Source organism: Rhea pennata, chromosome 21, assembly GCF_028389875.1.
Source record: "Rhea pennata isolate bPtePen1 chromosome 21, bPtePen1.pri, whole genome shotgun sequence".
Taxonomy (NCBI): domain Eukaryota; kingdom Metazoa; phylum Chordata; class Aves; order Rheiformes; family Rheidae; genus Rhea; species Rhea pennata.
Window position 1 is genome coordinate 9,434,512 of NC_084683.1, and position 12,091 is coordinate 9,446,602.

The 12,091-nt window shown below is 54.4% G+C and overlaps 1 protein-coding gene across 2 annotated transcripts; it reads right to left on the minus strand.

The window, feature by feature from the left end:
* Positions 1–402: 402 nt before the first annotated feature.
* Positions 403–9,088, minus strand: SLC27A5 (solute carrier family 27 member 5). 2 transcript variants are annotated; one of them, XM_062593008.1, is made up of 10 exons: positions 8,599–9,088; positions 6,266–6,475; positions 5,359–5,517; positions 3,947–4,071; positions 3,657–3,851; positions 2,946–3,036; positions 2,494–2,692; positions 2,192–2,289; positions 1,377–1,507; positions 403–579 (listed from the first exon to the last, which is right to left on the minus strand). In XM_062593008.1, the coding sequence occupies exons 1-10, from the start codon at positions 9,086–9,088 to the stop codon at positions 403–405; spliced, it is 1,875 nt and encodes a 624-aa protein (XP_062448992.1). The 2 variants fall into 2 exon arrangements, with proteins under 2 accessions (XP_062448992.1, XP_062448993.1); XM_062593009.1 differs by lacking the exon at positions 5,359–5,517.
* Positions 9,089–12,091: the final 3,003 nt, after the last annotated feature.

Consider the following 12,091-nt stretch of genomic DNA (forward strand, 5'->3'; position numbering starts at 1 on the left):
CGCCCTTACAGTCATCAGAGAAAGGATTTTGAGTGCGATTCGCCCAGATGGGAAAAACTTGTGGGTTCATCCCTGGCAGATGTCCCTGTTCAGCCGGGTGCTCGTTGCTCCAGCATCATGAAGGGTGTTGGAGCTGCAGGGGCAGCAGCTGAGCAAAGCCGACCTGATTAGCTGGAATTAAGTCCTTTAATTTCTGTAGCCAGCATGGAAAAGGCGAGAGCCAGCCCGTCGCCCTTGTCACGCTCCGGCTCCCTCCAGAACTCCCTGGCGGGCAGCACCTCGTCAGCGAAAACTCTTTTGATTTGTACCAGATTGACCCACTGATGGCCCAGAGGTAATTACCCTCCCCGGGCCAGGTGTGGAGGCCCTCATGGAGACCCCTCTGTGGCACAGTAGCTTTCTCTACAGTTTGAGCCTCGTCTCCAGGATGTCTGTGTAGATATCGGGGCTCAAGGGCACGTAGGATTTCTTCATCTCGTCCAGGAAGAAGAGCGGATCCTTGATGATGTTGGGGTTGAAGCCTTCTTTGACGAGGTTGCCTTTGCACTGCTTGAAGGTCCCCGTGATCTCCAGGGCTTCCTGTGGGGATTGACACCATCATCAACAAGGGGTGATTGGCACCGCTATCAGCACAGCGGGACTGATACCGTTATCGGCACGAGTCGATTCAACGTTTGAACGACGCCGGGGTTAGCGCTGTTATCAGCGCAGATAATGGCATGAGGCTGTTGTCAACAGAAGGCGATTGATGCCGTTACCGGCATGGCAGGACTGACACCGGCAAGACCGATGCCGTTACCATAAGAGGTATCGCGGAATAACTGGAATACAATTTAGTGATTGACCCCGCAGGGGTGAGTGACACCGTTCCCAACATGGCGGGACCAATGCCGATATCAACGTGGGGCGATCAACGCCATTTCTGGCACAGTGGGACCGATGCCAATATTGGTACGGGGTGATCAATGCCGTTATCGACACAGGGTGTTTGGCACCGTTACCAGCGTGGCAAGACCGATGCTGTTATTGGCACCGGGGACTGACACCGTTATTGACACGAGGTGATTGATACCGTTATCGGCACAACGGGCCGATACCAGCACAGGGTGATGATTGGTGCCATTACTGATATGGAGGGACAGACACCAATGTCAGCACAGCAAGACCAATGCCATCATTGGCACAGCGTGACCAACGCCATTTTCGATGCGGGGTGGTTAACACCGTTATCAGCACAGGGGGATCGACATGGATATCAGCACAGGGTGATCACTGAAGAACGGAGTGGGGAGACGGCTCAAAACTACATCCCGTGGAAATCCCTCCTCCCCGCCCCCAGGAGCGTTATCGCACGGACCGAAGCCGGAGCCTCTCACCTGGAGCCGCACGAAGCGCGGGGTGGCGTAGCTCGGCAAGCAGTCCTTGGCATGCACATAGAGGCTTTCGCCCTCGAAGCTCATCCCGGGCTTGAGGCGGATGGCCGCCATGCCGCACTTCCCCTCACACCCTGGAAATCATGGCCTTTATCGAGGACTGGCCGGCGACCGGGTCTCCCCGCCAAAATTGGGGTGACTTCCTGATGCAGACCTTCCCTGTTCTGGCTTACCTTGGGGGCTCTTTCCAGTGGACTGTAGAGCCACCATGGGGCCACGGTGCACGTCCAAAACAACACTGGATGGCTTATTTTGGGCAACGTAGTCCCATTTTAGCCTTCTTGGTGGCTGCTCAGACCATTATGGGGGTATGTCGTGTGCCCAAAACAACACGGCACACTTATTTGGGATGACTGAATCCTGCTTTAGCCTTCTTGTGGCCTCTGGGATCCTTATGGGGCACGTTGTGCGCCCAAAACGATGCTGGATGCTTATTTTGGGGGACCAAGTCCTGTTTCAGCCATTTTGGTGGCTGCTTGGACCATTACAGGGGCAAGTTTTGTGCCTGAAATGATGCAGGATGCTTATCTGGCACATCCAAGTCCCGCTTTAGATTTCTTGGTGCTCGCTTGGACCATTACAGAAGCACATTATGCATCCAAGACAATGCTGGATGCTTATTTTGGGTGACCAAGTCCCATTTTAGCCTTCTTGGTGGCAACTTTAGACCAGTATGGAAGCACATCTTGTTGCCATGTTGCCAGACTGTTACTTTGGACAACCAGTTTCCACTCATCCCTGTGCTGCTGGGTACTTACCTGGCACAGACACCCCATAGACATTGATCTCCTGGATGAAGTTCACTGTGGCTAGCGTGTTTTCCACCTCCGTCGTGGCCACGTTCTCACCTTTCCAACTAGAGAGAGAACACAGGAAGCCACGAGAGGGGATTTGGGGCTGAGAAATTACATTCTTCCTCTTTTTCAGCTGCTTTTATCCCTCTCTGGCACACCGGGGTGCTCGTGTCTGCTCAGTGGAGGTGCCCACTTTTGCATTTTCTACCCCTGACCCATCACCCGTGCCATGGCTGTGGGTGACACAACAGTGGTGAGAAAGTTACCGGAAAGTGTCTCCCACGCGGTCTTGGAAATAGAGGAATTTTTCATGGTCCATCATGAGGAGGTCACCACTGTTGAAGAAAACATCATCTTTCACCAAGACGTTCCTCAAGATCTTCTTCTCCGTCTTCTCGGGGTCTCCAGCATAGCCATGGAAAGGGGTCTTCTTGGTGACTTTGATGACCAAGAGCCCAGCCTCGCCTTTGGGGAGGGAAAGGAGGGTTGCAGACCACTTGGCAACCCGGGTGGCTCCTGGGAACATCGCCTCCGGGCCCTGGCTGGTGCTCGGAGACGACGTCACCGTTTCTCTGACTGTCTGGAGCAGCGAGCAGCAGCAGCACACTCCCTGCTGCAGCGGTTTTAGAGCAGCGACGCAGAGCGTCAGTACTGAGAGGCCACTGTGATGGCATCTCAACCCTGAGAAAAGGCTCCCGTGAGGCTTGTCCCTTCTTACCGGGGCGGACTGGGATGCAGAAACCTCGCTCGTCACGTATGGGTTCATCCTGCTCCACGTCGTACCTGATCAGCTCAAAGGGGGCAAGTTTCTGTGGACGCAGAAGAGTGGGAAATCAGTGGGGGAAGAGAAACATGGGATAAATAAGAGTGAGGGGAAGTCTCTGCAGGCACCGCACTTCCAACGCCAGTGAAAGATATTTATTTAAACAGGGTCCAATCCTCCATTACCCATGAATTAAAGCCCAAAGATTATTCTCTCTAGTCACCAAACTCCCAATGTCCTGGGCAGATGTCTGTTTTCTCAGATCCCTTTCCCTCCACGCTAGTCACCCCTGGCTCCCTTTATATCCAAATGAGATTTAATCAAGCATATTCAGTAGTTCAGCCATGTTCATCCTCCGTGTTTTCCAAACTGACAACCCACGGAAGAACGCCGAGAGCCGCAACGGTGGGAGGTTGTAGGAAAAGGGTGGAAAAACACAACCACGTAGTTTTGTGGGTGTTTGTTGAAGTCGAGTGGCAATGGCGTGGTGGGGACACTCCAGAAATGGCCTTAGAGGAGCAATGGAGTCACTGCTGGTGGGGCAGTGCTGGCTGCCCCAGTAGAGGGGAATGCTTGAGGACATGCCATCCTGATGTCAACTTTACTTTAGACATCGTTGGCTCCCCCAGGGAAGTCACTGTTTGCTCACCTTTGCCAGCAGCTCACCTTGAGGAACACGTTGGCCCTTCCCACAGCACCAATCTTCCCTGTGTAGTTCATGAAACCAGCGTTGCCCTCGGTGGCCCCGTAGAACTCCCGGATGGTGATGGGCCCAAAGCGCTGGAGGAACTCCTTCCACACCTCCGCCCGCATGCCATTGCCCACTGCCATGCGCACGTTGTGGTTGCACTCACCAGGGCGCTGCAGGGTGCCAAAAGGATGGGTCGTCTCAGCTTCATGCCCCGCTGGGATGGATTATTTCCCTGCCTCTACTGTCCCAGAACCCAGGTTGTTACCTTGGGCGTGTTGCAGAGATAGCGCATGAGCTCGCCCACATATTGGATGACGGTGACGTTGTAGTGGCGGCAATCATCCCAGAACTGAGAGGCGGAGAACTTGGCCCGCAGTACACAGGTGGCTCCTGTGGGGACACAGCGGGGTGGTGGGGACACGGCGGGGTGATGGAGACCACGTGCCTTCCCCCTTCCCCATCCCATCTCCTTCCTGTGCTAGTGAAACCACGTCTGAGCTCCCCATCTGCCATGAGGAGCAAGAACCAAAATTAGCTTTATCCATCCATCCTCCCGTCTGTCTATACAGCTCTCCCTTTTTCTCTCTTTCTATTCTTTCTCCATCAATTTCCATAAACATCTGTCTGTCCACGCAACCTCCCACATATATTTCCCTCTCCTTTTCTCTCATTGTTTCCTTCCTCCCCATCCTTAAACATTTCTCCATCCATCCATCCATCTTCACACCCATCTACCTATACTGATACTTTTCTCCTTTCTTATTTTGTCTTTACACATTTCTCCATCCATCCATCTCCATACACTCTGCCTCCCCATTTACCCATCTGTTTATTTAGATACTTCTTTCATTTTCTCGCCAATTCTTCTTCCCTTCTTTTTCTTTTCCTCCATCCTGACATATTTCTCCATCCATATGTCTGTCTCCATAAAAATTTGTCTATCTGTTCATCCCATGCGTAACCATTATCCTTTTATCTCCAAGTCTGTTCCCTTCTTTCTTTCCTCCCCATCCTTGTACATTTTCCCATCCATTCATCCATCTCCATGAATATCTGTTCATCCTCACAACTACACCTTACCTGAGTAGCTACTTCTTTTCCCTCCAAACCTCCTCTTTCCTTCTTCTCCTACCTCCTTAAGCATTTCACCATCCATCCATCTCCATAAACATCCATCCATCCCCACGCTTATCTATATTTACTCCTCCTCCTTTCTCTTTTTCTTCCTCCATCCATCCATATCTATGGACATCAGCCCAGCTATCCACTTATCCCCACACTTACTCAGCATCTATACAAACGCCCCTCTCCTTTTCTGTCCGAGTCTTTGCGTTCCCTTCTTCCCCTTCCCATCTTCACACATTTTTCTGTGCCTTGCATAAAGCATCCGTCCATCCATCTCCATAAAGCATCCATCCACCCATCTCCACATTTACCCATCTCTCAGTATAGATATTTTTCCTTTTTTCTCCTCCATCCTCACATTTTCATCATCCCTCTCCATCAAACATCCTTTCATCTCCATAAAACATCCATCCATCTCCACCATCCATCCAGACACCTCTCACCTTTTCTCTCCTATCTCTTCCCTCTTCCCTTCCCGCACATTCCTCCCTCTGTTCATCCTTGAGTCCCCTCCATGCACCAGTGGGTCCCTGTCAGACGCACAGTACATACCGACCTCCAAGCACCCTCCCAGCCCAATGAGCAGTGCTGCTGAGTGGTACAGCGGCAGCGGCGTGTACACGACATCCTCAGCCCGGAAGCCACACAGCCGGGACAGGCTGGCCACCAGCAGCAGCTTCTTCTCCGTTACCACTGCTGCTTTGGGCAACCCTGAGGCAAAAAAAAAAAAAAAAAGAAAAAAAAAAAAAGAAAAAGAAAAAAAAAAAAAGAAACATGAAGGGCAGGGATAAGAAGCAAGGATGGGGTGGGAAAACCCTCACTGGAGGTACCCATACTGGATGTGAGGCCTCAGGAACAAGGGATGGGACGTGAGGGCGAAATCCTTCCCTAGTGAGGGGGGTCCTATATTGGGGGTGAGGAACCTAGTCCCATGAGGAACATGGACCAGATGATCCTGGTTGGGAAAGAACCAGGGAGAGTTGCAGGGGATGGTGGGTCTCCATCCATGGGGATACCGGACCCTCACATGATGGACATAGCCATGAGGAACCTGGTCCAGATGGGCCTACAGCGGTCAAGGTTGGATCTGGAAGCTTTGAGAGGTCCCACCTCCCCTGCCCCAGAGGGGAAAGAGCTAAGAAGAGACCCATGGTGGTGGTGGTGGTCTCCTCCTGGGAGGTCTTCAACCCTCACATGGATGTGGCTAAGAGGAACATGGCCCTATGATGGTCATGGTGCTGAGAGTCCATGTGCCCCTTCCAACCTCCCCAACCTTCTTGCCAACACTTCTGGTTTGGTCAATGAGGAGGGCTCACCTCCCAGCAGGAGACCTGCTGGGCCCCACAACACCCAAATCCTCCCAGGCATTTTTTCCCAGGGAGGAAGCGTCCTTCCCCAAGCTGAGGAGGGGATGGTCATGGTGGAGACACCTCAGATTCCTCAGGTTTTGGGATCCCACCTGTGGTGCCAGAGGTGAAGATGTAAATGGCCTTGGAGTCAGGTGTGATGTCAGCGCGGTAGTAGGCTGGCAGCGGGTCATCCGAGGCTGCCTTGATGCTTGGCCCAAGGGCCTCGACACCCGCCGTTGGCGATTCGTCGCTCAGGTAGAAGACGTGGATGCCGTCCTGCTGCAGGTCTGGCAGCACCTCCTCGACCGCTGCCTGGAGATCTGGAGGCAGCAGGGCAGACGGTCGGCCTGGGCAACCCAGAGCAGGGCAGGGCCAAGTGGGTGCCCTGGGCATCCCAAGAAGCCCAAACGGGTGCCTCAACCAGATGGGAATCTGAAATGAGTGTCCATGCACCCCAGATAGGTGATCCAAGGTCTCCAAACGGACGTCCCAATCAGCGGGCACCCTGGGGATCCCACATGGGTGCCCCAAGCACTCCAGACAGGTGCCTCAAGAACCTCAATGTGAGCCCTGATGGAGCCCAAGTGCTCCACATAGGTGCCCTGAGGATCCCAGATGGGCACTTGACCAGACAGGCACCCCAGGCATCCTGGGTGGGTGCTCTGAGGGTCCCAGACAGACACTTGATGCACCCCAAATGGGCACCCTGCTCAGATGGGTGCCCTGGGTACACTGGATGGGGACCCCAAGGGTCCTAGATGGGCAGCAGAACCAGATCAGTGTCCCAAATATCCCATTCAGGAGCCCTGGGCATCCTAGTTGGGCCCCTGATACTCTCCAAACAGGCACCCTGATCAGATGGGCACCCCAGGGATTCCACATGGGTGCCCCAAACAACTTGGAGAGGTGCTTTGAGGACCCCAGATGAGGACCAAAGGGTCACCTTGCCCAGCTGGGTGCCCTGAGCACTCTGGATGGGTGCCACTGCAGCAGCTCCTGCTCGGTATTTTTTCCACTTCCTGCCCCAAAACACATCCCTGCAGCAGTGACGCAAGAAAAAGGACCTTTTACCCCAGCAAGGGGCCAGGACTGCCCGCCCTGGCCCGCTGGCGATGATTAACTCATGGCCTTGATGAGACGCTAATTGGGGCTTAGGGTCATTACAGCTGCTCGTTAGAGAGCTGCTGTGACATGCAATGGGGTCCGTGAGAACAGGTGTGAGCAAACACGTGCAACGGGATACACAAGCCTGGAGGTGACTGTGGACACGCAGCAGGACGCACCAGCGCAGCCGCGTGCCCGCACACGCAATGGTCTACGTGAACACATATGTGTGGCTGGATACGTGTGCGCAGCCATGGACACGTATGTGCAGGTGGGGTCCACAAGTGTGCACGTGTACGTGCGGTGGGGTGCACACACACAGCCGCAAGTACGCACGTGCAATGGGCTGCACAGACGCAGCTGAGAGCGTACGTGTGCAACAGGCTGCACAAACACAGCCAGGAACACAGGACACCTGCACTCAGCCCTGCACAAACAGCATCCCCGTTCCCAGTACCTGGGCACACACCCTAGATGTGACCGTGCCATTCCCCGGGCCAACACGTGAGCGCACACGCACTGGCACGGAGGTGCCTGCTCGCACGGACGCCAAAGTCTGTGCAAACACATGCACGGACACTGAGACACAGGCACATCTGTGCACAGGCACCAGTGCGTGTGCAAATACACACATGGACACTGATGCAGGCACAAATGCAGGCGTGCACACAGACGTATGTGCAATTGCGTGCACAGACACTGACGTGCTTGCAGATGCATGCAAGGACACTGCAACATGAGTGTATGAACACACAGGAACTGACACGCGTGCAAAGACACTGAAACATATGCAGATGCATGCACAGAACCTGACAGGCATGGAAATTCATGCAAAGACACAGGCACAGCAGTGAACCCGTGCACAAACACTGCCATGCACGGAAATGCGTGCACCAATACGTGTGCAAATGCATGCAACAGCAGCAATACAAGTGCAAGCGCACGCCAGGATACTGAGACACACGCAAACACAAGCACACACCCTGACACATGTGCAAATGCACTCCGGGACACTGCCACGTGCAACCGCATGCACAGACACCAGCCTGCCTGCAAATGCGTGCAAGGACGGCAGCACACGTGCAAGCACGCGCGCAGCTACTGGCACACATACCAACGCGGACACACGTGCAAACACCGGCGTATCGACAAACACCCGCAACGCTGCCCCGTGGGCAAACACCAACCTGCACGCGTGCACCCGCGGGTGCCGCCCGGCTTTGCAAGGCAAGAAGAAGGCAAGAGGAAGGGGGAGGGGGAGAAGCGGGAGGAAAAAGCCCCCGCGAGGAGCCACTCGGACGCCGGGGTGTGCGGCGAGGGGCAGCGAAACGGCACTCACCGGGGCTGGTGAGCATCACGGTGGTCCGGGCGGCAGCGAGCGCGTGCCGCAGCACCCGGCCGCGGGCGTTGGAGTTGAGGCAGGCCATGGTGCAACCCAACTTGGCCAACGCCAGCCAGGTCCAGACGTAGGTGGGACAGTTGGGGAGGAAGACGGCGACGACCTGGCCCCGGCAGAGAGCCAGGCGGCGCTCCAAGGCGCGGGCGACGCGGGCGCTGCGACGCTCCACGTCCTCGTAGGTGTAAAGCTCGTCCTGGAAGAGGAGCAGAGGCCGCCGGGGCTGGCGGCGGACGTGCGCCTGGAAGACATCGAGGAGGGTGACGGGGGGCCGACGGACCAGGCGCCACTCGCAGCGCAAGCTCGCCAGCAGCACGCCGGCGAGGGCCGCCGCGTCGGCCCACAAGTAGGGCGCCGAGCGGAGGGCCACCAACGCCGGCAGCAGCAGCAGCAGCAGCAAACCCGCCGCGGCCGTGCCCGCCAGCAGCAGCATGGCGAGGGCTCGGCGTTCCGGCACCGGGGAAGCCAAGGTCCGCCCGTGACGCGCACCTTGCCCGGGCTGGCCGCCAGCCTCCCACCTCCCCTCCCTTCCTCCTCCACTGCCACCGCCTCCGGTGTTTTTGCGCAAGCGGCTTTTGATTTCTTTCTTTTTTTCCAGCTGTTTAGGGGGCGGGAAAAAAAAAAATCCATGCCGGAGGGCTGGGTTGCGGGTGTGTGGATCTCCCTGCAAACGCTAGGATTTGGGGAGGTTTTGGCTCCGTCTGTCTGTCTGTCCATGGAGCAGTTTCTGTCCTTCTGGCTGTACTTCTGTTTATCCATTCATAGGTTGAGGTTGTCCATCCATCCTTCTTGGGTCTCTTTAGGTCTGGCTGCACACCTGTCTATCCGTTATGCTACAATTCTCTCTCTCTCCGTCCACCTGTTTATTTATTTATCTAACTACCTTTCTCTGGTCTCTGTCAATCTAGCTGCATAGTCCTTCCAGCCTTCCAGGAGGTTAAGGTTATCCATCCATGAATCCATGCACCCACTCAGCCATCCACCAGTGCAGCCATCCATCCAAATACTGATCCACTCAACCATCCATCTATCCATTCACTCATCCCTCCATCCATCTACTCATCCATCTGTCCATCCATTCGTCTATCCATCCATCCATCTATCTGACCATCCACCCATCCATCTGTTTATCCACCCACCCATACATCCATCCACATACGAATCCACCCATACCTCCATCCACCCATCCATCCACCCACCCACCTATCCATCCATCCACCCACCCACCTACCTATCCATCTGTCCACCCATCCATCTGTCCACCCGTCCGTCTGTCCATCCATCTCTCTGTCCATCCATCCATCCACCCACCCATCCATCTATCCATCCATCCACCCATCTATTCACATGTCCGTCCACCCATCCATCCCTCTCTTCCTCCTCCCATCTGGCCATCCATCCTTCTGTTGTCTCTCTCCATCTCTTTATATCGATCTACTCGTGTGGTAGGTTAAGGTGGTCTGGCTGGCACTCCAGCCATCTTCTCCAGCTTTATGGTTCAGGATCCATATGGAGGCTTCTTTACTAGCAGACTATGCTCATTCAGACACCCTGGGGTTCCTGACCAGGATTCATGGACAACACACCAAAGTCTGGGTTCTTCCAGGGTGAGGAATATCTCCATCAAACCCCAAGAGCTCCAACCATCCATCTGTGTCACTGTTCAACCCCCGATGTCTCGGTCCACCCCCCCAGTGTCTCCGTCCAACCCCCAATGTCTCCATCCAACCTTCTGTGTCTCTCTCCAGCTCCAAATGTCTCCATCCACCCCCAAAAATCTCCATCCAACCCCCCACGTCTTGATCCAACCTTCCATGTCTCCATCCAGCCCCCACCATCTCCATCCAACCCCCAATCCCCAACATCTCCATCCAACCCTCTGTGTCTCTGTTGAATCCCAACATCTCCATTCAACCCTTGTTTCCATCAAACCCTCCATGTCTCTGTCCAACCCCAAGTGTCTCCATCCTTGCCCCATTGCCTCCCTCCTTGCTCCTTTCGATGCAAAAAAGGAGGAAATCAGTACTCCTTGTGTTTGCTTCATCACCAGCCAGAAACATCCATCTCCAAAATCTGCTTCCCCCGCCCCCTTTTTCCCCTCCACTTTATTCAAAATTCTACCTCCTTTTTGGTCCTTTCCCAGATGAAACCATCCAACCCCGAACTGAGACCACCTGGATGTGCCCCCTTTCCCACCATCCCCGGGCAAGCACCTTGCACAAAGGTGCCCTCATTAGTCACCATTAAATGAACATGTTTTAAGTTCTTTAAGTTTCACCATTAAAGAAACAAAGTCTTGTGTTAGGTTAAAGCCCAGCTTGGGGTGTGGAACGATCTGGCAAGCTCTGTCTTACCAAGCCAATTAGCCCTTCTGCTAATTAAAAAGGCAAGGAGAGCAATGGGGAGTCGAGCGTGGCCTTGCCCTGCATATGCCACACCATAAAACCATCACGGGATCCCACGTGGTTTTGTTTTCTCTTCTTTCTCGGCAGCTCAAGGCGCCCGGCTCTGCCCTTTGCTCGAGCCCGGGGAAGGGTTTACGCAACCGTGCCCGTTGCGGGCTCCCGTCTTCCCGTCTCTGCAATCCGACCCATCTCCTCCGGGGGGAGAAGTGTGTGTGGGGGGGAAGGTTTCCACCCGCTCCGAGGTCCTTGCAGTTGCCCCAAATGCCCCCGAAAGGATCCCAGATCGCTGGGGAAAAGTTGGGAGTTGAACTCCTTCCAGGCCTCAAAAGGCAGGATCAAACGTCTCCAGGAAACGGGAATCGTTCCCAAAAGGGCGAAGGGGCAGGGGCAACAAAAAAAAAAGGAAAAAGAAAAAATGCCAGAAAGGGCAATTGTCTCCAAGAAGTGAAGTTTAAAAAAAAAAAAAAATCAGGAAAGGGTAAATCACCTCCGCCAAAGGAAAAAAAAAAAAAGAAAAAAAAAAAGAAAAAAAGCAGAGTCAAAATGCTCCAGAAAAGGCAATCCTTCAAAAAAAAAAAGCAAAATAAAACCTCCCTCCCAGGGAAAAAAAAAATCTTCCCCCCAAATGCCGGGGAGCGATGGGTTACATATCTGAGCGGTGGTTCAGTGTGGGGTTGGTTTGTTTGCTTTTAATCAAGCAACCAAACCGAATGAAAAACCCCAAAACACACTTCCTGCCAGGCTGCAGCAGCTTCGCTTGCGGATGCCCCGAATGCTCGTTTACATCCCTCTTCCCCCCCCCCTCTTTTTTTTTAATTAACTGACATCCTGACGATCTTTTTGGGGGTAATTTGCGGGGTTTTGCACCTCTCCTTGCACGGAGGGAGTGCGAGGAGCCACCGGTTCACCCCCCACCCTGCCGGGGGGGGTTACTTGGGGGCTCTGGTGTGTCCCGTGTCGAGCACACGTGGAGGACACGGGTAGGTGGGTGCAGGCGTGCAAGGCATCACGAGTGCACGCGCGGGTGCACG

Excerpts from the sequence above, each read along its gene's own strand:
- SLC27A5 (XM_062593008.1), bottom strand. The coding sequence starts at position 9,088 with ATGCTGCTGCTGGCGGGCACGGCCGCGGCGGGTTTGCTGCTGCTGCTG. Across the intron at positions 5,518-6,265 it reads CTTCACCTCTGGCACCACAG|GGTTGCCCAAAGCAGCAGTG; the intron begins GTGGGATCCCAA and ends TTTTTGCCTCAG. Across the intron at positions 2,693-2,945 it reads CTGCATCCCAGTCCGCCCCG|GCGAGGCTGGGCTCTTGGTC; the intron begins GTAAGAAGGGAC and ends CCCTCCCCAAAG.